At 54.2% G+C, this 27,854-nt stretch overlaps 1 protein-coding gene across 1 annotated transcript in view; it reads right to left on the bottom strand.

Annotated features, from left to right (window-relative positions):
* Nucleotides 1-198: 198 nt before the first annotated feature.
* Nucleotides 199-27,854, bottom strand: part of HADHA (hydroxyacyl-CoA dehydrogenase trifunctional multienzyme complex subunit alpha) — a 31,065-nt gene continuing 3,409 nt past the window's right edge. Inside the window, exons 2-20 of the mRNA XM_054002082.1 lie at nucleotides 24,301-24,342; nucleotides 24,145-24,215; nucleotides 22,889-23,022; nucleotides 21,379-21,517; nucleotides 20,338-20,457; nucleotides 20,154-20,256; nucleotides 15,968-16,090; nucleotides 15,217-15,335; nucleotides 14,314-14,370; nucleotides 11,601-11,710; nucleotides 11,225-11,359; nucleotides 10,031-10,202; nucleotides 8,079-8,165; nucleotides 6,432-6,572; nucleotides 5,279-5,347; nucleotides 4,864-5,059; nucleotides 4,395-4,509; nucleotides 3,028-3,173; nucleotides 199-736 (exon numbers count right to left, since the gene is read on the bottom strand). Coding sequence (XP_053858057.1) covers nucleotides 591-736; nucleotides 3,028-3,173; nucleotides 4,395-4,509; nucleotides 4,864-5,059; nucleotides 5,279-5,347; nucleotides 6,432-6,572; nucleotides 8,079-8,165; nucleotides 10,031-10,202; nucleotides 11,225-11,359; nucleotides 11,601-11,710; nucleotides 14,314-14,370; nucleotides 15,217-15,335; nucleotides 15,968-16,090; nucleotides 20,154-20,256; nucleotides 20,338-20,457; nucleotides 21,379-21,517; nucleotides 22,889-23,022; nucleotides 24,145-24,215; nucleotides 24,301-24,342 — 2,225 coding nt within the window. The 3' untranslated portion in view covers nucleotides 199-590. The remainder of the gene's footprint in view (nucleotides 737-3,027; nucleotides 3,174-4,394; nucleotides 4,510-4,863; nucleotides 5,060-5,278; nucleotides 5,348-6,431; nucleotides 6,573-8,078; nucleotides 8,166-10,030; nucleotides 10,203-11,224; nucleotides 11,360-11,600; nucleotides 11,711-14,313; nucleotides 14,371-15,216; nucleotides 15,336-15,967; nucleotides 16,091-20,153; nucleotides 20,257-20,337; nucleotides 20,458-21,378; nucleotides 21,518-22,888; nucleotides 23,023-24,144; nucleotides 24,216-24,300; nucleotides 24,343-27,854) is intronic.

The raw sequence follows: 27,854 nt of genomic DNA on the forward strand, positions 1-27,854 counted from the left end.
CAGGTCCATCTGCCAGGATCACCCCGTGGCAGAGAGCTGGAGGCTCCTCACAGCCCCTGAGTGACGGCAGAGGTGACACTGCTTTGTCCTGCACTGCTGCCATCGTGTCCCTCCATGGGCAGGACCCCAGGGCACTGCCTGTACCAGTCAATCCCCACTCAAGCTGTTCCCTCAGGGAGATGGGAGGAGAAGCAGGAGTCCAAACCCAGGAGATGGGGCTTTATTTTGGTGGATGTTGATGGGAAAGGCAAGGCCTCGGCTCCAGCCACAAGCTGGATGCTACTGGCCAGACTGGGAGCTCTGGAGGCCACGGCTCTGGAGGCAAAGGCAGCAGGAATTCCCTCCCCCAGCACGGAGCCCCCAGGCCCAGGCTGGCATGGGACGGATTGTACCCAACACACAGTGGCTGGTAAGGCACTTGAAATGACTACAAGCCATGAGGCAACCTGCTGCCCCCCTCCTTCCTTCCTTTCTTCTTTCCTTCCTTCCCTTCCTCCCCCGGGAGCTTTGGAGATTAACCTATGGAGAATGGGGTGTTGCGGGGAGCCGGGGCCCGGCTGGAGGAGCTGTCTGGGTGTCACCAGGCCACCTCACTGGTGGAATTTCTTGCTGGGGCTGTTGGCGTGGTCCAGCAGGAGCTGGCACGGCGTGAACTGGCTGCCGTACACGGCCTCGTACTTGCGCAGTTTGTCCACGAGCTGCCGGGCGCCGTAGGAGTCTGCGAACCTGAAGGGACCTGTGGGGACAGGGACATGGTGGGGACAGGGACATGGTGGGGACAGGGACATGGTTATGACGGGGACACAGCAGGAACAGGGACACGGTGGGGACAGGGACACGGTTATGACGGGGACACGGTGGGGACAGGGACATGGCTGTGACAGGGACACAGCAGGCACAGGGACACGGTTATGACGGGGACATGGTGGGGACAGGGACATGGTGGGGACAGGGACACGGCAGGGACAGGCTGGGATGGGGACATGGCTGTGATGGGACACAGCAGGGACAGGGACATGGCTGTGACAGGGACACAGAGGGGATGGGGACATGGCTGTGACGGGACACAGCAGGGACAGGGACACGGTGGGGACAGGGACACGGCTGTGATGGGGACACAGCAGGGACAGGGACACGGCTGTGACAGGGACACAGCAGGGACAGGCTGGGATGGGGACATGGCTGTGACGGGACAGGGACACAGTTGTGACAGGGACACAGCAGGGACAGCGACATGGCGGGGACAGGGACACGGCTGTGATGGGGACACGGTGTGGACAGGGACACGGCTGTGACGGGGACACAGAGGGGATGGGGACATGGCTGTGACGGGGACACGGCTGTGACAGGAACATGGAGGGGATGGGGACATGGCTGGGATGGGGACATCGCTGTGACAGGGACACAGCTGTGATGGGGACATAGCAGGGATGGGGACATGGTGGGGACAGCGACACGGCAGGGATGGGGACATGGAGGGGATGGGGACATGGCTGGGATGGGGACACGGCTGTGACAGGAACATGGAGGGGATGGGGACATGGCTGGGATGGGGACATGGCTGTGACAGGGGCACAGCAGGGACAGGGACACAGCTGTGACGGGGACATAGCAGGGATGGGGACATGGTGGGGACAGCGACACGGCAGGGATGGGGACATGGAGGGGATGGGGACATGGCTGGGATGGGGACATGGCTGTGACAGGAACATGGAGGGGATGGGGACATGGCTGGGATGGGGACATGGCTGTGACAGGGGCACAGCAGGGACAGGGACACAGCTGTGACGGGGACATAGCAGGGATGGGGACATGGTGGGGACAGCGACACGGCGGGGATGGGGACATGGCTGTGACAGGGACATGGCAGGGACAGCAACACAGCAGGGACACAGCAGGGACAGGGACACAACAGGGACAGGGACATGGCAGGGACGGGGACATGGCAGGGACAGGGACACAGCAGGGATGGGGACACAGTGGGGACAGGGACACAGCAGGGATGGGGACACGGCGGGGACGGGGACACGGCTGTGATGGGAACACAGAAGGGATGGGGACACAGCAGGGATGGGGACACAGTGGGGACAGGGACACAGCAGGGATGGGGACACGGCTGTGACAGGGACACAGCAGGGACAGGGAAGAAGAAGCACCAAGGTGCCTGGAAGGGTCCCAGCACCCAGAAGCAATGGCTTTGTCCCATTCATCCTTCTCCACAAGAGACCCCCCCCCCCCAGTCTCTCATCAGGGACTCTGCTCCCTGCTCACCTGAGCTGGGCAGAGGCACTCGAGGGCTGGGGACAAGCTGGGACATGGATAATCATGGAATCATGGATGGTTTTAGTGGGATGGGACCTCAAAGCCCAGCCAGTGCCATCCCTGCCAAGTCTCACCACCTCCCACTATCCCAGGGTGCTCCAAGCCCTGTCCAACTTGGCCTTGGACACTTCCAGGGATCCACAGCTGCTCTGGGCACCCTGTGCCAGGGCCTCCCTACCCTGCCAGGGAACAATTCCTTCCCAGTATCCTGTCCAACCATGGGAAGCCATTTCCTATGTCCTGTCCCTCCAGGCCTTTGTAAGAAGTCCCTTGGGGCTGCTCCCTCAGTCTCAACATGGCTCAAGGAGGGAAAGAAGCACCACCTCGGGTCCAAGAGCCCTTCATGAACTCCAGCAGCAGAGGCAAGAGACAGCATCAGAGTCATGGAATTATTTAGGGTGGAAAAGCCCTTTTGAGGCTATGGAGTCCAAATATACCCCAGCAGTGCTGAGACTACCACTAACCCATGTCCCCAAGTGCCACATGCACAGGGCTTTTAAATCCCTCCAGGCATGGGGAGTCCAGCCCAGCTCTGCACAGCTGTGGCAGGGCTGGACAGCCTGGAATTACTCCCAAAATCCAACCTACACCCTCCCTGATGCAGCCTGAGGCCATTTCCTCACGCTGCAGCCCAAACCTGGCCTTGCCACGCAGCTGTAGCCCTTGGGGAGCTTTGGAGCCCAAAGCCCAGCGCAGAGCACTCACCTCCCAGGCAGGGTGGGAAGCCCAGGCCGAACACAGCCCCGATGTCCCCCTCCACGGGGTTGCTGAGGATGCCCTCCTGCAGGCACATGGCTGCCTCGTTGACAAACCGCGTCACCAGGCGCATCTGGATGTCCTCGTCGGAGCAGCTGTGGGACAGGTGTGGCATTCACATTCTCTGAACAGAGAGAGACACGATTCTCTCTCCCAGGATTTTTCCTGGGAAGTTGTGAGACGCAGTGAGAAAGCTCAGAGAAAGAAGAAAACAATTCTTATCTCTCTTCGCTGCTCCTGTTGTTTGGCACATGTGGAATGTGTTATGGAGATCGTTTACCGAAGAGGGATTTGTTAATTGGACACTGGTGATGGTTGTTTGGATTGATTGCCCAGTTGGGTCAAAGCTGTGTCGTGACTGTTTGGAGACAGCCACGGGTTAGTATGTTATATTTCTAGTATAGTATTAATCTAATATAATTTAGCTTAATAAAAGCAATTTATTCAGCCTTCTGCAACGTGGAATCAGAGCACGCTATTCCTGTCGCACTGCTTCGACAGGACAGAGGCTGTGAGGGCTGGGCAGGGACAGCACAGGTGGGACACAGAGCCAGCCCAGGGCTGGGAATGGCCTCTCTGGAGTGTCCCAGTCCACGTGAGGATCAGGGCTAAGCTCTGTGAGTGTCCTGAAGCAGGCACTAAGGACCAGGGAATGGCTGAGGTTGGAAGGGAGCACTGGGGCTCCTCTAGTCCAACCTCCGTGCCCAAGCAGGGTTTCCTGGAGCATGGCACTCAGGATTGTGCCCAGATGGATTAGGAATAAAAGTAAGGGCTTGATCAGTCTATGTGTTCAGCAACATCATGGAATCACAGAATGGTTTGGGCTGGAAGGGACCTTAAAGCCCAGCCAGTGCCACTCCCTGCCATGGACAGGGACACCTTCCACTACCTCAGGCTGCTCCAAGTCCCAGGGATCTTCCAGGGGCAGCCACAGCTGCTCTGGGCACCCTGTGCCAGGGCCTGCCCACCCTCCCAGGGAACAATTCCCAATTCCCAATCTCCCATCCAGCCCTGCCCTCTGGCACTGGGAGCTATTCCCTGGGTCCTGTCCCTCCATCTCCTATTCCAAATCCCTCTGCAGCTCTCCTGGAGCCCCTTCAGGCCCTGCAAGGGGCTCTGAGCTCTGCCTGGATCCTTCTCCTCTCCAGGCTGGACACCTGCAGCTCTCCCAGCCTGGCACCAGAGCAGAGGAGCTCCAGCCCTGGAGCACCGTGTCCCTCAGTGCCACCCGATGCAGCTCGTGCTGCTGCTCAGAGCACAAGGAGCTGGGCAGGGCAGGGGCCAGCCCCAGCCTTCCCTCACACACAGGTACTCACACGTCAGGATTTGCTGGCACCCTGAACTTTTCCAAGATCTCATCCATGCCGGAATTCACGCTCCTGTTCTTCACTCCCTCCTGGTACACGTAGAAACCTTTCCCTGCCTTGCGACCTGCAGGGATCAAGGCAGACGAGTCAGCTCCTGCCACGTGTCCCGTTTCCTCCTGACACCCTGGATCTTGTTTTGTGCCTGCTGTTCCTGCTCCCAGCACTCTGCACCTCAGAGCACAGATCTGCTGCCTCAGCAGGGGCACAGAGAAGGGACCCAGCTCCACCTTGGCAAGATGCTGCCACTGTGCCAGGCCCTTTCTCTACGTCCAAAGGACCACAACAGCACCACTAATTCTGGGAGGGACTCCTGCCCCATTCCCAGGGCTGTTCTCCCACTGCTGCTGCCTGATGGATGTTGGTGCTTTCCCCGGAGCAGAGGGGACACCCTTTAGATGAGAACACTTTAGCAGCTCACCTAAGAAGCCTTTCTGCACCATGAGCTTGAAGAGGTCGATGCTGCCCCCTCCGAAGCGCTGGCCAAAGGCCTTGCCCAGGTCCTCGGCCACGTGTGTGGCCACGTCCACGCCCACCTCGTCAATCAGCGTGGCCGCTCCCACCGGGAAGCCGAAGGCCGTGGAGATGGCATCCACTTTCTTTGGATCAATGCCCTCCTGCAGGACAGGGGGGGAAGCCATGGGATCTCGGGATGAGGTGGGGCAGAGAGCCCAGCCCAATTAACTGACTGCAAACAGGAGCCAAAAGCAGGCTGGGGACAGCCACAAGACCCAGGGGTGGTAAACCACATCCTCTTCTGCCCACAGCCAGGCTGACCCCACCCCAGCCCTGGCCAAAGCAGAAGCAATTTCCATGACTATTTGGGGGATGCTCACCTGGAGAACTCGGACAACCTCGGACAGCATTGGCCCCAGGCACCTGGTGGTGTAGAATCCAGGCCCATCCTGGGGAAAAGCAGTGCAGCAGGTGAGTTCTTGGCAGCACCAGAACTGTGGTTCACAGTGCAGGCTGCAATTCAGACACCCCAAACCCCATCTCCTACACTGTGGCACTGACTGCTAGAATAGCTTTGGGGTTTTTTCCCCCCTGTAGAGCTCAGCAGTGTTTGCAGGCTTCCATGAAGTTACCCCCTGGAAGCTCCTATCCCAGTGTTTTTATTTCAACTAGTGCCTGCAGGTCCAGAGCAGGCTGCTGCTTCACCAAGCCCAACAGGTTGGTGAGGGAAAGGGTGCTCAGCACAAGGGAAACCAGCATCAGCCAGTTCTTCCACCTTTGCTGCTCCCCACAAAGTCAGGAAGCAACAGATGAGCTGCAAACTGCCCTTCAGGGAGGCAGCTGAGGTGGGGATGAGGCTCAGGGAAGCAGCACTGTGTCCCCACTGGTGTTTGGAGATGCCCAGAGCACTTTCTGACAAACCAATTTTCCCAGCACTGCAGGAGAGATGTGCTCAGCATTCTGGCAACCTCAGGAATCAGGAAAAAGACAGGGACACCTTCCTCTGTCCCAGGTTGCTCCAAGCCCTGTCCAACCTGGCCTTGGACAATTCCAGGAATGGGGCAGTCATGGATCCTCTGGACAACCTGTGCCAGGGCCTCCCCACCCTCACAGGGAAGAATTTCTCCCTAATATCCAATCTAAATCCATTTTCCCATGCATCCCATCCCCTCTCCCTCAAGATTTAAGCCAGGCAGAGGAGGGTTTCTGCTCACTGACCCTCTGTCCTTGCAGCCTGCCAGGGAGCTGAGGTGGTGCCAGTCCTGTGCAGACTGCTCTGTCTGGGATGCCCTGGAAGCTGTGTGGGGCAGGAGTGCCAGCTCCTCGTGCTGGCCCTGCACGTGTGCCTGGTGGCTTTCCATGCCTGCTCTGAGGGGACATGTGAGGATCACCTGGGCACTTGCCCCTTTCCGACCTCCCTTTTCACTTCTCAAAGGGGTAGCCAATGTGTCCACAGACATGTTTCACCCTCCCCTCAGTGCACAAACCCTTTTATTTATTACCCAGCCCCAGTAACGTGCAGTGTCCCCTCACCTTCACCACGATGACCACTTTGCCCTGTTTGAGGCCAACAGCAACAGCAGAAGCAGCTGTGTCCTGGGAGGTTTTGTCTGTGGTGATGATTTCCAGCAGCTGCATCTTGTCAACAGGGGAGAAGTAGTGCATCCCAATCACCTGGCAGACAGAAGAGCTGGGTTCAGATGGATTCTGGCTCCCAGAGGAATCAGCTGGGCAAGCTGAGTGCAGGGGGAAGGCCCTGAGCACACTCTGTACCCCCTCTATGACAGGAGTGCTCTCCAATTCCCTTCTCTCCTTGGCTTTCCCAAGGGCACGGCACATGCCCAGGAGCTCCTGCCTTCAGGGATTGAGGTACAATTTTTACAGGACCACTTTATAGTCTGGCAGCCAAATCTGCCTGGGATTCCCTGAGCTCACCCCCAGGGAAATGGTGTGACCTGGAGGGGCACCTGAGCTGGCAGGACAGCCCCACGCAGCTGCTGTGTCTGTGGGGCTCAGACTGGAGCAGCACTCAGGGAGTCCCTGCGTGCTGCCTGTGAATGTCTTTGGTGAGGAAGGGAATTGAAGGATGAGGAGGCTTCTATCCAGGAACTCATTACAGAGGGAAGTGCAGCCTTCCCCTGGGAACAGCATTTAAGTGCAGATTATCCGGCTGTGTGCCTCACTGTGTGAATGTGACCATGCCCATCAGCGTGTCACCTTCATGCCTCCTGGCAGCCACACTTGGCACCAAGCCCTGTGTAAGTCAGAGGCACCTTGCTGATTTGCAGGCTGCAAAACTAATTAAAGAAAACGCGCTAATTAGTTAACTGACTTCCTATGAGTTTCCCCCTAAGAGCCATTGCACAGGCAATTTAAACAGCAGGAGGATGTTATTTGCAAGGATGAACAAATGAGGCTCAGTTGGCAATTTGGATGCAAGAGAGGTCCCACAGCAAATGAGGAAGAGGCTCAGCAGGGTGACAGGAACCTCCAGCAGGTCACCTCACACTCACAGGCACCACAGGTACCCCTGGCAGGGCAGTCCCCCACTGCCTCAGGGCTGGAGGAATCAGTGCTCCTGCTCAGATGGAGGAGGATCATCAAGTCCAAGCTGTGCCCAAATCCCCACCTTGTCCCCAGCCCAGAGCACTGAGTGCCACATCCAGGAATTCCCTGGACACCTTCAGGGATGGGGACTCCAAACCTCCCTGAGCAGCCCCTTCCAATGCCTGACTACTCTTTCTTTCCTCCATTTCTTCTTCCTATCAGGAGGAAGAAATTCCTCCTGATATCCAAGCTGAACCTGCCCTGGAACAGCTTGAGGCCATTTCTTCTCATCCTGTCCCTGTTCCCTGGGAGCAGAGCCCAAGCCCCACTTGGCTCCAACCTTCCACAGCTTCTCTGCCCCCAACACTTTCTGATGTGTGCTGACCTGCCCCATCAACATCACCCTTGGGGTGAATCCACCTTCTCCTCCTTCCCCCGTGTCCCCTGATCATAAATGAATCCACCTTCCCCTCCTTCCTACCTGCCCCCAGATCCTGAGCTCTTTGCTCAAAGCTTGCACTGGGAGCAGAGGATGAGCTGTGCCATGTCCTGAGGAGGGAGCAGAAGGTCTCTAAAGCAAAGCCACCTTGCCATGGACAGCTCTGTGCAGGGCACGTGGCCTTGGGGACTCACCTTCTCGGGCCTCTTGCTGACAGCAGCGATCTGGCTGATGGGGAGGGCAGAGGTGTTACTGGCGAAGATACAGTGAGCAGGGATCACCTGGGAGGGGACAAGGGACACGAGACAGTGAGCAGGGATCACCTGGGAGGGGACAAGGGACAGGAGACAGTGAGCAGGGATCACCTGGGAGGGGACAAGGGACAGGAGACAGTGAGCAGGGATCACCTGGGAGGGGACAAGAGACAGTGAGCAGGGATCACCTGGGAGGGGACAAGAGACAGTGAGTAGGGATCACCTGAGAGGGGACAAGAGACAGTGAGCAGGGATCACCTGAGAGGGGACAAGAGACAGCGAGCAGGGATCACCTGAGAGGGGACAAGAGACAGCGAGCAGGGATCACCTGGGAGGGGACAAGGGACAAGAGACAGTGAGCAGGGATCACCTGGGAGGGGACAAGGGACAAGAGACAGCGAGCAGGGATCACCTGGGAGGGGACAAGGGACAAGAGACAGTGAGCAGGGATCACCTGGGAGGGGACAAGGGACAAGAGACAGTGAGCAGGGATCACCTGAGAGGGGACAAGAGACAGTGAGCAGGGATCACCTGGGGGGACAAGGGACAGGAGACAGTGAGTAGGGATCACCTGGGAGGGGACAAGGGACAGGAGACAGTGAGCAGGGATCACCTGGGAGGGGACAAGAGACAGTGAGCAGGGATCACCTGAGAGGGGACAAGAGACAGTGAGCAGGGATCACCTGAGAGGGGACAAGAGACAGCGAGCAGGGATCACCTGGGAGGGGACAAGGGACAAGAGACAGTGAGCAGGGATCACCTGGGAGGGGACAAGGGACAGTGAGCAGGGATCACCTTGGGGGATAAGGGACAAGAGACAGTGAGCAGGGATCACCTGGGGGGACAAGGGACAAGAGACAGTGAGCAGGGATCACCTGGGAGGGGACAAGGGACAAGAGACAGTGAGCAGGGATCACCTGGGAGGGGACAAGGGACAAGAGACAGTGAGCAGGGATCACCTGGGAGGGGACAAGAGACAGTGAGCAGGGATCACCTGGGGGGACAAGGGACATGACACAGTGAGCAGGGATCACCTGGGAGGGGACAAGGGACAAGAGACAGTGAGCAGGGATCACCTGGGAGGGGACAAGGGACAAGGGACAGTGAGCAGGGATCACCTGGGAGGGGACATGACACAGTGAGCAGGGATCACCTGGGAGGGGACAAGGGACAAGAGACAGTGAGCAGGGATCACCTGGGAGGGGACAAGGGACAAGGGACAGTGAGCAGGGATCACCTGGGAGGGGACATGACACAGTGAGCAGGGATCACCTGGGGGGACAAGGGACAATGAGCAGGGATCACCTGGGAGGGGACAAGGGGCTGTGTCAGCACACAGGATCTGCAGTCAGATCCCTGCAGAGCCCTGGGAGATCAGGGAACCCTGGCTAACGAGGCAAACTGGGTTTGCTCATTAGAAACTAATTGGAAAGCAGCAGTTCAAGTCAGCCAGCTCTGACTTGCCCTGAACTCTCCCCAGGTCTGCAATATCAGCCCCAGAGCTCCCATGTTTCTGGCAGGCCTCTGCAGCCACGGGAGACACTGCAGGGAACACCCCTTTCCCCCAGTGTGCCCTTGAATAGAACAGAGGGACAGCAGGTGAAGGACTGCAAGGTGTGCAGATACCAGAGGACATCACTGTCACATCAATGTCCTCAGACAAATGGAAGCTTTTTTTGGAGCAATTTTTTTTGTCCCATTCAGCTACCAATTCCTTAATTGAGCAGGGAGTGTCCCCAGTGAGCAGAAAGGCTGCCCTGGATGCTCATCCATGTCCTGGTGTAACTGATTTGTACCCAGAACCCAACTGCAGCACAAAGGGGAGGGCACAAACCCAGCAGCACAGCCCAGGACCCTCCACCAGCCAGGGGCTGCTCAGGACTGATACTCACAGCCTCCACCTCCTTCAGCACTTTGTGCTTGACGTTGATGTCCTCGAACACGGCCTCGATGACCATGTCTGCCTTCTCAAAGCCCTTGTAGTCCAGCTGGCCCATCAGGTTGCTGAGGATGGAGTCCCTCTCAAATGATGTCAGGCTCTTCTTCTTCACCTTGCTGTTCAGCCTAGGGAGGGACAAGCTCTGTCACAGCTCCTGAGTGGACCAGCCAGGCTGCTGGAGGTGCACCACGGGAATCCCTCCTGTCTCCCCCCAAATCCCCATCTCCAACCCTGCAGGACTGTCACTCTGTGTCCTGACCCCTCCTTCCACGTGGGAACAGGAGAGTCCTGCTCCCACAGCTCAGCTGAAGGTCAGTCACTGACATTCCTGATGCCACACAGCTGAGTACTATTACTGCAGAGCCAGGAGAACAGGGAAAGAGACCCAGGAAGAAAACCCTGGAATGCCTCCCCTGCCATGGGCTTTTAGGCAGCCAGAATCACTCTTTTCTTAGCTCTAGAAGTTACTGCTGACTCTTAGGTCTCTGCCTACCTAAGGAGCTAAGGCTGGGCCTACCTCACAGCAGGCCCAGCACACTGCAGGGGACAACATTAAAATAAAGCTTTTCTGTGACATCCAGTGGCTCCAGTTCTGGGCCCCTCAGTTTGGGAAGGATATTGAGATGCTTGAGCGTGTCCAGAGGAGGGCAACGAGGCTGGTGAGGGGCTTGGAACACAAGCCCTGTGAGGAACGTTTGAAGGAGCTGGGGTTGTTCAGCCTGGAGAAGAGGAGGCTCAGAGGTGAGCTCATTGCTCTCCACAACTCCCTGAAGGGAGGTGCAGACAGGTGGGGTCGGTCTCTTCCACCGGGCAGCACTGACAGAACAAGGGGACACAGCCTCCAGCTACGTCAGGGAAGGTACAGGTTAGATATTAGGAAAAAAAATTTCACTGAAAGAATAATAAAGCACTGGAATTGTCTTCCCAGGAAGGTGGTGGAGTCACCATCTCTGGATGTGTTTAAAAAAAGACTGGACATGGCACTTGGTGCTATAGTCGAGTTGAGGTGTTAAGGCATAGGTTGGACTTGATGATCTTAAGAGGTCTCTTCCAACCTCATTATTCTGTGATTCCTCCAGCAGAGCAGCAGTGTCAGTGACTAAAGCCACCCCAGTGCCACCAGAGCAAACCTCCTGAACTCACATACCCCTTGTAGACCTGCTGCTGGCCTCTGTCCAGACCCTTCTGTGTCGTGTCCTTCAGGATGGTCTTGATGCCCTTATCCACGGAAACCTGGGCGATCCCGGCTCCCATGAGCCCTGCTCCCAGCACAGCCAGAGTCCTGCAGGGAAGGACCAAGGGCACGCATTCAACATGGACATGGTGGACTCCCATCACTGCTGTCAGACTCACACGGCCCCTGTCATCCACCCAGGCACCACGTGAGTGAGGCCACACAGCACTCCAAACTGCAGTGGGTCAGCCTCTGAAGGCTGGTGCTCTGATCACAGCTCTCCAGCCCACTCAGGAGCCTCTCAGAGGTCCTCCAACTTCTCCTTCAGGCATCCCACACTGCCACTTACTTGACGTCTTTCTGAGGTGTCCCAAACTTGTTCTTCTTGCAGTGCACCTGCCCGTGGTAGAGCCCCATCAGTGCCTTGGATTCCTTGGTCACTGCAAGTTGGCCAAAGCTCTGGAAGAAAGGGAAGAGGGAAGCAGAGGTGTTGGCATTAAACAGCTCTCTCAGTGCCAGCAGACAAAAACATGGCAAGGGGGGAGACAGGCACAGGTGAGCAACCTGGATAGAAAAGGGACAAGGGCCCAGGTCACCTCTGAGGAGAGGCACCTTCTGGGCTCAGCACAGCCCACCCTGCACCACCTCCTCCTCCCCAACTGCACAAGAACCTGGAGCTGCTGGAGAGAGCCCAGAGGAAACCATGGAGCTGCTCCAGGGCTGGAGCCAGGCTGGGAGTGCTCACCTGGAGAGGAGAAGGATCCAGGCAGAGCTCAGAGCCCCTGGCAGGGCCTGAAGGGGTTCCAGGAGAGCTGCAGAGGGACTGGGGACAAGGCCTGGAGGGACAGGAGCCAGGGAATGGCTCCCAGTGCCAGAGGGCAGGGCTGGATGGGAGATTGGGAATTGGGAATTGTTCCCTGGCAGGGTGGGCAGGCCCTGGCACAGGGTGCCCAGAGCAGCTGTGGCTGCCCCTGCATCCCTGGCAGTGCCCAAGGCCAGGCTGGATGGGACTTGGAGCCACCTGGGATAGTGGAAGGTGTCCCTGCCCATGGCAGGGGGTGGAACTGGATGGGCTTTAAGGTCCCTTCCCACACAAATCATTCTGGGATTTGATGATTCCAGTTCCTCAGTGACAGGACTGGACTTCCCTGACATGAGACCCTTCCTCCCCCACATGCATCCCACATTAATTGGGGCCACTGTCCCCACAGATCCAGGTGGAAGCACCCTGTCCTCAGGCTTTCTCAAAAATCCTTACAAACAGGTCAGTTCTCTCTGACAGCAGCAGCCTGATCCTGTTTTCAGAGGCAACAAAATCTCAGGCCTGCAAAACCTCCCAGCACTCACCACAAAAGTTCTGAGGAACACAAAGCATAAGCACACACAAAAAAACAAAGGTTGTCAGAGCCAAGTCTGCCAAGGAAAAGCAGGGAATGAGGTTTGGAGCAGGCTGCACCTTCCTTCACCACTGCCCTGCCAGTTAAAATACCCAAAACAAAGCCTAGAAGAGAATCTGCAAACTCCTGTCCTGGGGGAGAGAGGGAGGCAGTAAAAAAAGCCACAACACTGACACTTATTATTCTTCAGGGGTTCTGGGAAGATCTCCATCCTGCTGCTGTTCTGGGGGGAAAAAAAAACCCCATTCATTCTTTGCTGTAAGGAACAGAGTATCCCAAGGCTTTTATTCAACACCAGACCAAACGTGGGTGGAATGCACAAGCAGCAGGGATGGGGCACAGCCAGGAGGGTGCTGCTGAGGTGACAACTACAGCTCAGACCAGGCCTTGGCACCAGAAGGGAACAAAAGGAGTTACAAAGCACATCAGGGAAGTGGGAGATGGATGGCCTTCACCAGCATTTAAGGGGCAGTGACCTTGGGGATGATCCAGATACAGAGATAATCACATGGAAATGTGGGGCTGCTGGGGATTCAATCCTGCAGTGCCCAGCTAACCCCACCTGTGAGTCTGTGCACAGCCAGAATTGCCTCTGTGGCACCAGAAATAAGAAATTTGAGCACAAGTGTGGCAAAACCAGGACCGGTGAGGAAAAAATAATTAGGGATAGGTTGTTTATTATGGCAGAGAAACGGAGGGATGAGGATGGTTGAGGAAAACAAAGACTTTTTGAGTGTGTGGGATAAATGGGTCTCACACAAGCTTCTGGAGTGGACAGTTGCCTGCTCCAGCCCTGGACCTGCCCACCACAGCCTGTCCTACACCCTCAATTAAACTCTATTCCAGTTTTTCCTGTGTGCCAGCAAAGCTCAGGCAGGTCTGGACGGTGTTTAGGACATGAAGCCCAGGTGTCAGCATGGTCAGATGAGTGGGAGATGAAACATCTACAGCCAGCTCCTAGAGAGGGGTGTGGAACCTCAGCTCTGCTCATCCAGGAGGAGCAGCATCACCCACCCACAGTGGCCCTGCCTGTGAGTGCTTTGTGTTGAGGCTCCCCATCCCTGCAAGTGCCCAAAGCCAGGTTGGATGGGGCTTGGAGCAGCCTGGGGTAGGGGAAGGTGTCCTGCCCATGGCAGTGGGATGGGATAAGCAGCAGGCTGTGATGAACCTTTGGTAGGGTAAACCCAGACCCCTGATACCTGATACCTTGGGTTTTAAGTTTTTCTGTTCTGTTTTGGTGTGCAGCTTTTAGCTTTATATAAAGTGCCACTGGGATCTTTTCACAGCGTGGTGAAGACAAAACAATCCTATTCTAGCTGGAGACTCAAGGACAATCTCTTCAAACTTCAGGCCCAAAGCATAAACAATGTGGGAAGAAGAGGGCAGGCAAGCAAGCAAGGAGGATGAAACTTCATCATTTGAAGCTATTAATTGGACAGTTAACTCCTATATGCAAATGGACTAAAACTTATAAAAATGTGAGATCTCCTGGCCAAGCCCTCTTTTGCTTTCATCTTGAAGCCATCCAGGTACTGCCAGGGTGTGGCCTGTGAAGGCACTTCAGTAAATATCCACTTTATTCCTCTTAACTCTGTCTAGCCTCTGTTCCAGCTCCTTAAGGCAACACAGCAGGACCTGATCCCTGCCAGGATCTCCTCTCCTTACCTGGGCTTCAATGAGGTATCCAGCATCATTCCCCTGATCCAGACCAGTTTTTACGACCTAATCCAAAAGCAGTAAAGACACACCACAGTTCAGTCATGCTGCAAACACACAATTTAACAGGATTTCCTGCTGTCTCCAGTGACCCCTCCCCACCATTCAAGGCACATTTCAGACTCCCTGAGTCCTGTCCCTGCTGCTCTTAGCAGAGCTGTGTCACCCTGTCCTTCTAGCACAGGACAGGTGAGGAGTTAACCACCAGGCTCATTTTTAGCCATTCCCTGTGGTTTTAGGAACTGTGCTCCTGTAATGTCACTGCTTTCCAAATCCTTCACAGGTTTTAGAGGAGTCTGGGCAACAACTTCAGTAGTGAAAAGTCATTTTGCAGTAAGGATTCATTCACAGAGTGTAACAGGATGTCTGTGTAACAGAGGGGACTAATACAATTAATACTTTATGTAATAAAGTATTAATTATAAAGTTAAAAACCTAAAGTATTACAGTTAATACTTTATGCATACTAATATGTAATTAATGCTGTGAAAATTAAAGCCATTTCTATTTTTATGGCGTCAAACAGGTCTCCTGAACTCTTCAGAGACTGTAGAGGAAACCTGGGAAAACTGCAGCTGAAAGTCTCATGGACAAAATATTCCAGCTAAGCCTTCCCTCAGCTGGGATTCCTGCTCTACCCCTCACTGGTACCAGTACCCATGAACTGGTGATCATATTTTGGGCAGTGATTCTGAATTCTACCCCAGAGCCAGCACTCCTCAGGACTGATCTCTGTGAGGATCAGGATGCTGGCCTGACTCAGAGGAAGGATCACCTTCCCTCTGCCTGTCCCAAACGTTTTCCCACAGATCCACCTGCCCTGCAGCCCATCCCACCTCGCAGGGGTGTTACCTCGATGATCTTCAGAGGAGCAGGGTAGAGCCCTTTGGTTTGCTTTTGAACTTTGCTCTCCACTGTCTTGTAAACCTGCTGCCTGACGAAGGGAAGAGCCATGGCATAGTCTGTTAGCCCTGCAAGGTGGGACAGAACAGGGGTCAGCACAGTGCTGTGCACAGCCAGCCTGCCAGGGTGGACTGCAGAGGCAAGGGAACACAAAATGTGAATATCTGCACTAGAAACGTGCACCTGAAACCCAGGCACAGGCAGCAGGGGCTGCTCAGAGGTTTTCCATGGATTATTCCATGGACAAGTCTCATTGAGGGCTGAAGTGTCCTCCTAACACAACTGGTGACACGCTGAGCCCCGGGAAGCAGAATTCCCACAGATGTCCCCATTCCTGGGCTGTGCTGTCGAGGATCAGCACGGAGCAGTCCCGTGTACCTCTTCCCACTTGAGTTCATGAGCTTGGGACAGAACTTGCCACCAAAACTTTGCAGATGGACAGTCCCTGGAGGCACCTGCTCCCTCTCACTCCTTAGGGCCTGCCTCCCTTCCAGCAACCTCAGGAGCCACCACGTCCAGCTCTGCCAAAGCCCAGATCTGCAGGGCAATGTTTCCTCTACCACCCCACATCGCTCAAGAGATGATTCCAACGTGAAATAACTTTTGAAATGGAATTAAGTAGGGGCACGAACACATCCTGGAGAAGCCAAGCTGGATTACACTCACTGCTGTCCCTTGGGATTTCTCCATGCTGACTTACTCTGCACGAGCCCTCTGGATCTCTTGGCAGACACGGTCTTGTTGGCCAGTCCCCTGGCAAAGCCAATGGCCACCTCCTCCAGGTACTCGATTGTTCTTGCTTCAGGAGTCTTCACTCCTGGCCCTGGGGAGAGCAGAGAACACAGCACAAGTTATCCCTGATGCAGGGAATCCAGGAGCAGATACAATGTGATGGGCCTTTGAACTGCTCCCACTCCAGTCCCCGTTCCCGTTTGGCTTTTCTGGGTTATGACCAACAGTGGGAAGGCTCACATATGGAGGCCCCATGGGATTTAAACAGAGGGCATTGTGCAGAAATGCTGGAGTGCCAGCTCCCCGTGGGAGCAGGGCCAAGTTACATCCAACTCTGCAATCAGATCAGGCTGCTCAGGGACCTTCTGGACACCTCCAAGGACAGAGGTTCCACGACCTCTCTGCAGGTGTCTTCAGCTCCTGACCACCTTTTTGCCACCTGTGCCCTTTATTCCTGAAACCTTCCACTTGACATAACTGCAGGCACCCAGAATCCTGAGGGAGCTGAGGTGCTCTGCCTCCCCTCCCTCGTGCCACGGCTCTCCTCTCCTCTGTGGAACCACCACGCTGAGCCAACACTGAGCTGTTAAACACACAGCCAGCATTCTGGGAGTGCTGAATCCCTGGAAATCCCTGTACTGGAGCCAATGTCCAACCAACCCCAACCTTTGAACTCAGTGCAGGAAACCTCTCACTTGCTTTAGCTACTGCAACACCTGGCCCAACTTAAAGCTGTCCCACAGTGAAGCAAGCCACCACAAAACCAGTTTTAGCAGCCTCTGAGGGTGGGTTGCACAATTTCCAAGCACAGGAATCCTCATTTCCAGACAATTGTATCATCAGGACAGGAGGACACGGCACAGGGCTGACCAGACAGCTGTGAGATGCTGCCAGAGGCAAACTCTGAGTCATTAATGACAGAGCAGTGCCTGGTGAAGCTGCACAGGGTCACCAAGTAGATCCTGGAGCTAAAAGTGCAACTTTAGATTGAATAAACCTGGGGAGATTACAACCCTGCAGCTGGGCAGGGCTATTCACCTTCATGCTCCTTAGCACCCTCAGAGCTAAGGGAACACCCCACAGACACTCAGAGAGAGGAGACAGGTACAATCCAAAATCAGAAATTCCCTCCTGCTTCATCTCCCACTATTCTCCTCCTCCACAAAAGGCTGAGGTCCTCAGCTGTAAGGTTTTAATCCCAGAAACTCAGAATTGTTTGTTGGGAAAGGGATGATAAATGTCATATAATCCTCCCCCTGCCATGGGACACCTTCCACTGTCCCAGTTTGCTCCCAGCCCCAGTGTCCAACCTGGCCTTGGGCACTGCCAGGGATCCAGGGGCAGCCACAGCTGCTCTGGGCACCCTGTGCCAGGGCCTGCCCACCCTCACAGGGAACAATTCCCAATTCCCAATGTCCCATCCAGCCCTGCCCTCTGGCACTGGGAGCCATTCCCTGGCTCCTGTCCCTCCAGGCCTTGTCCCCAGTCCCTCTGCAGCTCTCCTGGAGCCCCTTCAGGCCCTGCAAGGGGCTCTGAGCTCTGCCTGGAGCCTTCTCCTCTCCAGGTGAGCAGCCCCAGCTCTCCCAGCCTGGCTCCATGGCAGAGGAGCTCCAGCCCTTGCAGCATCTCTGTGGCCCCTTTGTTTCACCTCTCTGTGTAACAACTTGAGGGTTTTCACCTAGCAGACCCCAGGAGCTGCTCCCTGCTCAGGGAGTCTCTCAGCAAGAAGGAGATAAAGCAGCACAAACACTCTGACAGCTCAGGGAAGCTCCCTGTGGAAGTTTCCCTCCTGCCCTGGCAGAATGTCAGAACCAGTCCAAGGAAAAAACAGGCCAAACAAAGCACAGTTGATTTTACAGGCAGCAGACTCAGAGCTGCTGCATAATCTACATTTCAGCAATGCCCAGGGGGTTTTAGAGAATTCACTGGAAACCCAAGAGTATTTGGGAGTTCAGAACTCAGATTTCACCATCTTCCAAATTCTCTTTTCACCATTCCAGGCTGAGACCTTCAGCTTTATAACTCAATGTTATAAATTCTCAATGTTATAAATTGTCAATCCCTGATACCCAGTAGCTTGGATACACTAACAAGAGCTGGATTCTGATACTCCAGCTGAAGAAAATTGCTTTTTCAAACTCTGAGCTGTGAGAACCATTCCCACCGAGTGGCTGACCCCACCTATGTGGGTTTGCTCTACCTGCAGTTAATTCCCAGTGTTTTGCTGTGTCCTAACCCAGGAGCTCTGAGCTGTGCACTCCCATCTGCTTTCTTTTATAAATGGCACATGCCAGAATTGGATCCAGGGAGTGCTGCAGAGCTCCCTGCTGAAGGAGAACTGATTGCATGCCCTGGAATTGCCTCCTGATTGATGGTGTCTGTCTCCTTCCAAGCTTTCTGTCATCAGTTAAAGCATCACCCCAGGTAGAGCTGCTTTCCTCAGCCACACAGTGAACAGGAGCCCTCCTGGCGCTGGCTGCTGTTTGGATAACAAGGAACACATCCAATGTTTGCATGTAATTTGTATTTCTGTGTTCCTCCTACGTGCTTCTCTGGGCTGAGCCAGGATTCCCAGCAGCTCCTCAGAAAGCTCACGTTTCCTTTCAGCAAACTGGGCTAACTGTGGCTATAAACAGCCACATTTGCTAGCTCTTAAAAAACAATTCACTTCTAAGCAAGTATCAAGTGGGAAAGTTTATCCAGGCAATTTTAACTCCAGCCTGAGAACCACGGATCTGTTTTAGAGGAATGAATACAGCTAAAGATAAGCTAAGGATATCAGGGTATCCTGGGCTGATCACCCCAGTGTGGGCAGCAGGAAAGGGGGGATTCTGCCCCTGTGACCTCTGTGCTCAGGTGAGACCTCACCTGCAGAGCTGCCCCAGCCCTGGGCCAGCAGCACAAGGACCTGGAGCTGCTGGAGAGAGCCCAGAGGAGGCACCAAGGTGATCAGAGGGATGGAGCAGCTCTGCTGTAAGAAGGGCTGGGAGACTTGGGATTGTTCAGCCTGGAGAAGAGAAAGCTCTGGGGTGATCCAGCTCCAACCTCACAGCACCTGGAGGGGCTGACAGGAGAGCTGGAGAGGGACTGGGGACAAGGCAGGGAGGGACAGGAGCCAGGGAATGGCTCCCAGTGCCAGAGGGCAGGGCTGGATGGGATATTGGGAATGAGGAATTGTTCCCTGGCAGGGTGGGCAGGCCCTGGCACAGGGTGCCCAGAGCAGCTGTGGCTGCCCCTGGATCCCTGGCAGTGCCCAAGGCCAGGCTGGACACTGGGGCTGGGAGCAGCCTGGGACAGTGGAAGTGTCCCTGCCCCTGCCATGGGCAGGACTGGATGAGCTTTAAGGTCCCTTCCAACCCAAGCCATCCTGTGATCCAGCTGAGCACTGGCCTGTGGGACAGCATGTCACCAGGGCTTCCCTGGCACTGCTCAGGGTGGGCAGCAGCAGCTTTTTATTAATTTTATTTTCTTCAGCACCACCAGTGTGCTCTGGCTGTGCTCTGCCTGGGGAAGCCAAGCTCAGCACCCTCCAACTCCATGGCATTGCCAGCTGGAGCAGTGGCTTCCATTCTAACTCCTGACTGGGGCTGATGACTCCACTTGGGAGGCTCTGGAGGGTTTAGTCCTCAAACTCCTCCATTTAGTCACCTCCCAAGAAAGCTGCCCTAGTGAAAGAACTTGGAGTGCAAGATATGATTCAGCAGCCTGCTCAGCACTCAGAATCCTGCAGTTTGCAGGGAATTTCTCCACCCAGCTGGCAATTCTGAGTGCCTAAGCCATGGGGGCTGCCTGCTGCAGCTCCTGTCAGGGATTACCATCTGCAGGCTGCAGAAACACAGACATCAGCCATCTATTGTCCTTCCATTAGGGGCTGCAATCTGTCCTCTGACATGATAAATGAGCAGCGTGGGCTCTTATCTGGATAATTAGCTTAAGGAGGAGAGCCAGCAGGCCTGCCCTCCATGCTGACCTCTCCTCTTCACTCAGCTTCTGCAGCAGCCTCACATTTCAAGGTCCCTGTGCTTGTAAGGTGGGCACAGGGATTCCTGCTCCCCTGCAGAGCAGGACAAGGACCTCTCCAGGCATTTTGGTGAGGGGAGAGGTTCCCTGACAGGCAGCAGCACATCAAGGAACTGAGGGACACCGTGTCTGACCTAGTGGTTCCACCAGCTGGTCAACCAGCCCCATCTTCTTGGCTCTGTCTGCACGGATGTTCCTGCCAGTCAGCATCATGTCAAAGGCAGCAGGAAGTCCCACCTAGAAGGGCAGAGAGAGGATTCCAGAGTGGGAGCTTGCCAGGCAGAAGGGGTTATGGGGTCAATTTTTCCTCTTACTCACCATCTTTGGCAGCCTTTGAGTACCCCCTGCTCCGGGCAGGAGACCCAGCAACACTTCAGGTGTTCCCAAGACTGTTTTCCTGTCCTTTGTTGCTACTCTGTAGTGACAGGCAATGGCAACCTTAAAATGGAAGAGACAAGGAAAGGTTTCCCTGTGAAAGACAACAGAAGAACCAGGCACCCATCACACAGCTCTCTCCCACACTCTGCCTCAGCTTTCCTCATCACCCTGCCCCAATTCCTTCATCCAACTGCCCAAATTCCCTCTGTGCTCACTGATGGCTTCTCCTGGGAGATGACAGCAAGCAGGTGTGAGATGAACATCAAACTCCCAAGCTGATTTTGGACCATCAAGGGCTTAATTAATTCACTACACCAAGAGCACAGTCCCATCTATGGATCAGCCACGATGAGCCAACACACTCAAAAAACTTGAGTGTAAAAAACTTGAGAAATGAGTACAAACTGAAGAGACTCCTTTCCAAGATTAAACTGTTTCAGTAACAACTCTGCTCCAGGAATTAGCAGAGCCTTGCAGTTTACAAAACCCTGGCTGCAGATTACCAGGCAGAAGATCCAGCCAAGGTGCTGGAGTGGAGCTGCAGGCAGGGTGGAGCCTGGCTGGGTCCCCACACTCACCCCTCTCACAGCAGCCCCACAAAGAATGGAAGTTGCTGGGATACAAGGCTCACTTCATCTGAAAAGCAGCAATTTCCAGGCTGAACTCTGCCAGCAGCATTGATACAGATCCAATGCCTGCTGGAAACAGCCCGTTTTCCCTTGGACACTCATCTAAATATTAGCCTGGCCCACACAGGTTCAGATTTGATTTGCTCTCTTTCCACAGCAGCAGCAGAACTCACACAGCAGAGCCCCGAAGCACAAGCAAGCCATTAACTTGCCACAAACTCATTTACATGATGTAATGAGCCCTCATCAGCTCCCAAATTCATCTCACAGTACCAGTCCTGCCAGCATCATTTGGGGAACCAGAGGAGCAGCAGTGCCAGCTCCTGCTGTGAGCCCCAGGATTGTCCAGTACCTCCAGCCCTCCTCCCAGGCAGCTGCCACTGATGGCAGCAACGACAGGCTTTGGAGAGTGCTCAATCTTTTCCAGCATCTTCTGTCCATCCTGAGAGAGCTGAGTCACTTCCTGAGCAGTCTTGCAGGCTTCAAGCATGCTGAGGGGAGGAGAGAGGTGCATGAGGACGGGAAAAGCACTGACAAAACAGCAGGAAAATGAGAGGTTTTGACGAGTTTGTCCCTGTTTTCCTACCATCTCCAGTGCCTGACAGACAGGCAAGAGCTGTTTAGGCCTCAGTTTTGGAGCAGGCAACACAGGGAGACTAACTAAACCCAGCAGGGTCAGGCCCTGCACGCTGACACGGGGTTTTCCTGAGGCACCAATGGGATCCCTTGTGCCAGGGCTCTGGAAGCCATTGGGAAAGCACTGACAAAACAGCAGGAAAATGAGAAGTTTTGATGAGTTTGTCCCTGTTTTCTTACCATCTCCAGTGCCTGACAGACAGGCAAGAGCTGTTTAGGCCTCAGTTTTGGATCAGGCAACACAGGGAGACTAACTAAACCCAGCAGGGTCAGGCCCTGCACGCTGACACGGGGTTTTCCTGAGGCACCAATGGGATCCCTTGTGCCAGGGCTCTGGAAGCCTTTGGGAGAGGAGGAAGGGTTATAGGAAGGCTCAAAGCACTTGCCAGGAAGGGTGGAGGAAAGAGCCCAGAATCACTCTTTAGAGGAGCAGATGGCCAGTGCTCTGATGCCACACTGCCAATTAGAAACTCCCTGTGCCAATTATTCTCCTGGAGGCTCGCAGCCTTCGCCAGGCGGGAGTAATTTGGGATGCTGGAGGTGCTGAGGCCAGGAGACACCTCTTAACCACAGCCTGGCCTTTGCTCTGCTCACCTCCTTCCCTCCTGAACAGGGAGTGAGTCTCTGTCCCTGGACAAAGGCAGCCAAAAATGTAACAGGGTTTTGGAGGGTCTATTTTTAATTTACCTTCTTTCCTCAGAGCATTCTGGCTTTTAATGTCTTTAAGCAATTATTCTGTCCTGTCAGTGTCAGCAGTAGGAACCAATGGCATTCCAGGTCCCAGTGGGCAGCCACAGGACCATCCCACACCCTGGAAAAGTTACCCAGGGAGCCTGGGAGGCTGCTCAGCACAGGGCAGAGTGCCAACCCCTGCCCAAACGAGCGGCCAGGCTGGAAGGCTGCCAGGCACTCCAACCCAGCTTAAACAAGTCTTGCATGTGAATTATCCACTTTTGTTGTACCCCAGGCCCAAGGACAATGCCCACCCCAGAGCCAGGATGGGTTTCCTTGGCTGCAGGAAGGAGTGACCGAGTGTCACAGCCAGGAGGGGTTTAAGGACTCGCCACGTCCCTCTTTGCTGAGATCCTCACTTCAATTCCAGCAACTCTGAAATCCTGAGCATGGGGATTTCACTCCCAGCCTGTGCCTCACCCCGGGGGAGGTGTCAGGGACAAACTGCTGGCTTTCAGGGACAGCTCCATCAGCTCCTGAAGGCCTGTGCTTACTTGAGATCCGCTCCAGCAATGAAAGAGCCTGGCTTGGAGGAGATGAGCACGGCGCTCTTCACAGCCTCGTTGGCCCAGATCTCGTTCATGACTTCTGTGAACTCTGCACTCAGCTGCTTGGACAGGGTGTTCACCTGGGAGCAGAGCAGCACCCTCAGCAGGAGCTCACCTGGAGCCCACACCTGCTGCAAGTCACTTCAGCCCTGCCCCAGCACAAAACCCACTGCTGGATAAAACCCTGCAGCAGGTCATCTTTAATTGGGAAGTTCCTCTTTAACCTTCACAACAGTGGGTTTGTAGCCCCAAATATTGATTTTATGAACTTGTAAACTGTTTTGTTTTTTTTTTTTTCCATATAATCACAGAATCACAGAATGGTTTGGGATGGAAGGGACCTTTCAAGGTCATCTCATCCAACCCCCTGCAATGAGCAGGGACACCTTCCCCAGACCAGGTTGACAACATCCCTCCAGCTTTGCTGAAAGGCTGCAACAAACAGGACAAATCCAGCCTGGGTTCTTTAGGTACCATCAAATCCTCACATAAAAATAGAATATTTCAAACCTAAGACTGCTGTTGCTCCTCAAAGGAAAGGAGTATATAAAAAAACCTCTTCTGGTCTGCTACAATTAATACAAGATTTTTCATAGCAGTAGTAGTTCAATCTTTATACCTTGTATAATGTCAGAGCAGCTCAGCTGCTTTGCTTTAAAAACCAGGTTTTTATTGCAAGCTCTATCATTGCTCATAAAGAGCATTTCCATCTGTGAGATGACATCTGAAACTGGTTATGAGATGACATCTGAAACTGGTTATGAGACTCCAAAATGCATTTTTAGATGTGTTCCTTAGATGCCATTTACAGAGTTCCTGCCTCCTGATACCTGAACAACTGCAGCTGTGTTGACCTAAAAAATGAGAATTAGGTTCTATTTATATCATATTCATGATAATAGAATCAAAAGCATTTATGGATTCCAAATTACTAAGTATGGACACATTCTTTAACTGACTTGAATACAAGAACTAAGCAAGATTTAATTTTTTAAGAAGTTTTCCTTAAGATTTGGAACTCAACAAGACCCTGTCCCTGGGAGAGAGACAAATTAGCTTAGCACACACAAAGTACTCCAAGAGGCACCTCCAGATGTCTCATCAAAACCCCCAAATCTTCTTTTCCTACTTCTCCTTTGCTCCCAACTCTGTAAGGCTGCAGGTTAGGGAAGTTCTTAGCCTTAACTGGGAATTGTCAATACCTTGGAATTTGGTGTGTTGAAGCGCACGACAGCGACATCCCCTTTGATATCACAGCTGACGTGGGTTCTGTCTGCAAACGAACACAGGGGTGGGCTCAGCTCCTGCTCCAGGGATTTTAAGGAAGAAATGGATTTATAGAAAAGCTTCACACTTACTCTGGAGGGCACTGGAGGTGGAGATGTTACGGCAGGCATAACCTAAGGGAAAAGGTGTCACAGGTGTTAAAGGAATTCTCAGCAGCCTCAGTCTCTCCCAGCTCCCCTGGCCTGCCAAGGACAGATTTTGGAAACCCTGGGCACGAGCCAGTCCCTCCCCTCAGGGTGTGATCTGTGCCCCAGCAGAGTCCAGCAGTCACAGCAGTGACCTTCCAGCACAGACCCCACGCTGCAGTGCCAGCAGTGCCCAACCGAGAGCAGCAAAAATGAAATCCCTCTTCCCGAGCAGCTGACAAGGGATGGAGCAGGTGGCTCAGGGATTTTGGCCTTTATCATCCTCATTCCAACCTCTTCACGTGCTAAACCAGGGACTTTCCTGCACTTTGGGGAGCTTCAAGGTGAATTCCCTGCAAATCCAACACAACTGTCCAGGGTATTTCTGTAAAAACACATTGGTGCCAGCAAATGGGGCCAGTCCAAGTGTGACCACACAGATCTCAGGGGGCACAACAGGCTCACAAAATATTTATTCTTGCCTCCATCTATCAACAAAATACTCAGAATCACAGACTGGTTTGGGTGGGGGGGACCTTAAAGCCCATCCAGTGCCACCCCTACCATGGCAGGGACACCTCCCACTGTCCCAGGTAGTTCCCAGTTCCATCCAGCCTGGCCTTGGGCACTGCCAGGGATCCAGGGGCAGCCACAGCTGCTCTGGGCACCCTGTGCCAGGGCCTGCCCACCCTCCCAGGGAACAATTCCCAATTCCCAATCTCCCATCCAGCCCTGCCCTCTGGCACTGGGAGCCATTCCCTGGCTCCTGTCCCTCCAGGCCTTGTCCCCAGTCCCTCTGCAGCTCTCCTGGAGCCCCTTCAGGCCCTGCCAGGGGCTCTGAGCTCTGCCTGGATCCTTCTCCTCTCCAGGTGAGCAGCCCCAGCTCTCCCAGCCTGGCTCCAGCCCTGGAGCAGCTCCGTGGTCTCCTCTGGGCTCTCTCCAGCAGCTCCAGGTCCTTGTGCAGTTGGAATCCCCAGGGCTGGGGCAGCTCTGCAGGTGGGGAGCTGTCCTCCCTTGCCCCATCCCTCCAGGCCCTTGTCCAGGGTCCCTCTCCAGCTCTTGGATCCAGCTCCACTCATGACACACCAAGCACACAAACACGTCTTCTTCCAGAGCCCTCAGAAACTTCAGACCACGAGATCAACAAGTTCTGCCCTCAAGTTTCTGACTCTCCTTTTCCTGCTCAGAAATTCTGTTTGGCCCCATGATCTCTCAGCACAAGAATTAAACCCAGTTTCGTTCAAGCAACCTTGATCTTGACCCTGAGGATCCCCAAACTCGGATCCAGGCTGAATCCCTGCCAAAGCTGCTTTAAGCCTGAATTCCAGTAAAAGTGTTACCTCCACGTGTATCTATCTACCAGCCAGCACACAGCCAGTTAGGCAGGGGAGGGCTCTGCTCAACACTGATAAAGCCTTCAGGAATGAAACATTCCCATTCCCAGCAGCAAGCAGGGAGGATAACCCAAGACCAGGAAGAGTAAACTGCAAACTGTGCCTCCCCAACAGGTGTCTCCCCCTGCCACAGCCCCGTGACACGGGCTCAGGGCTGCACTTTGGCCTCCTTTCCACCTTGTCTGGGGTGCTGGCAGTAGGGACTGACCTTTGCTCCCATTCCTGAGCCCAGGATATGCAGTGTGATGTCGTGGGGATGGAAATTCGGTATCAGGCTGTCCCAGCAAACAGCTCTGGGGTGCATGTGTGTGTCATGTGCCCACAGCAGCATTTTATAAACAAAGAGTGAACCAGTTCCCACTCCAAAGCTCCTCAGCAATATTTAATACCCACATGTGATAGCTCCATCCAACAATAATTTCCCTAAATTCTTTGTTGTGTACTCCTGAAAACATGCACCAACATTCAATTCCCACAAACAAAGTGTGGGCTGACAACAATTCCTCTGGTGAGAGACGCTGCCCAGCAGAACACCACGCACCTTTAACAGCAATATTTTAACCCAATAAAAGCCATGCAACCTCTTTAAAGAGAAAGCAAGGGCTGAACTGTCTCCCCAGATTCATTCATTCAATCCTTGCAGCAAGCTGGGATAGTGGAAGGTGTCCCTGCCCCTGGCAGGGGTGTGGAACAAGATGAGCTTTAAGATCCCTCCCAGCCAAACCAGTCTGGGGTTCCAGGTTTTTTGTTCTTTACATGTCTTTCCTTTTCTATACCAGTTCCCAAACAGATTCCTTCCATGAAAACCTTCAGCCTTCAATTCCACTCTCCCTTTCCAGTCTCAGAAAACAGAAGAGATGAAGTAGGAAAAAAAAAATAATCAAGGGCATGACTGCACAAATCTCACTCCACTTGAATATAAATTCTTTTGGGAGAGGTGCTGTCAGCAATGCACCAGCTGGTTAACACTGGAGCGAGGTTTCTGTAGCCTGACAGTGGTTTATTTTAAGTCCAGCATATTTGTGGAAAACATCTTTTGTCAGGAAGCAAAAGCAGCTCCTTGTCCTGGTCCCTGCACATCTGCTTTAGGTGTTGATCCCTTCAGCATTGCCATGGTGCTGGGAGTGCCAAGACTGGAGCTAGAAAATTCTTCCAAAATGGTGCAGGAAGCAGAAGCCCAACTTCAGACTTCCACTGTCTGTGTCCTATCATTCATTCCAGAGTTAATGGCCTGAAAATCAGTTCCAGTCTCACTCCAGCTCAAACACTGTCCAGCACCAGGACTCCAACACTCCAGGTGCCCTCAGGACTTTGGATACACCAGAGAATGGACAACACCCACCCCACAGCCCAGCCTGCTCCTTCCCACTTTCTCTTTTCCCTGTTCCTACCTCAGCTGCCTCCCTGCCCAGCACTTCCCACCCTTCCACTCACCGGGACGTGGCACACGGCTTGAACTGGGAACAGCCTCCATGGCTCAGGGAAAAGCCTTTTTCCAGTCTTGGAGCAGCCCAAGCCCCAGCAGAATGAAGCTCAGGCCACCTGAGCTGTCCCTGCGAGCTGAGCACGGAGCTGTGACCCGTGAGATGGGAAACTCCTGGCAGACTGAGCTTCCCAACCCACCCTGGGAACCTGGTGGTACATGGATGTGGCCCAGCAGGTACAGCCAGCCCCGGAGCTCACCTGGCTCCTGACTGCTCCCTGCCCTTGGGCTGCCCCTGAGAGCTTTGCATCCACTTCCCAAACGCTTTGCAAGGCAGAACGAGGGTATTCATTCATCATGAACAGAGGCAGCATCCTCACAGCAGCTCCAGGGCTGTTGTGAAGAGTTTTACCAGTTAGAACAAGAATTCCAACCAGCAGCAGCCTGAGAACTCCCTGGAGTTGCCACAAGTCTCCTCCTCAGTGATTGCAGCACCCTGTCACGTACAGACCTGCTCCAAGGCTGCACGTAACACAGCCGTGATCCCAGAACCATGGAACTGCTCACCACGATCCCAGAACCATGGAAGTGCTCACCACGATCCCAGAACCATGGAAGTGCTCACCATGATCCCAGAACCATGGAACTCCTCACCATGATCCCAGAACCATGGAAGTGCTCAC

The sequence above is a fragment of the Vidua macroura genome, chromosome 35, assembly GCF_024509145.1.
Source record: "Vidua macroura isolate BioBank_ID:100142 chromosome 35, ASM2450914v1, whole genome shotgun sequence".
NCBI classification, from domain to species: domain Eukaryota; kingdom Metazoa; phylum Chordata; class Aves; order Passeriformes; family Viduidae; genus Vidua; species Vidua macroura.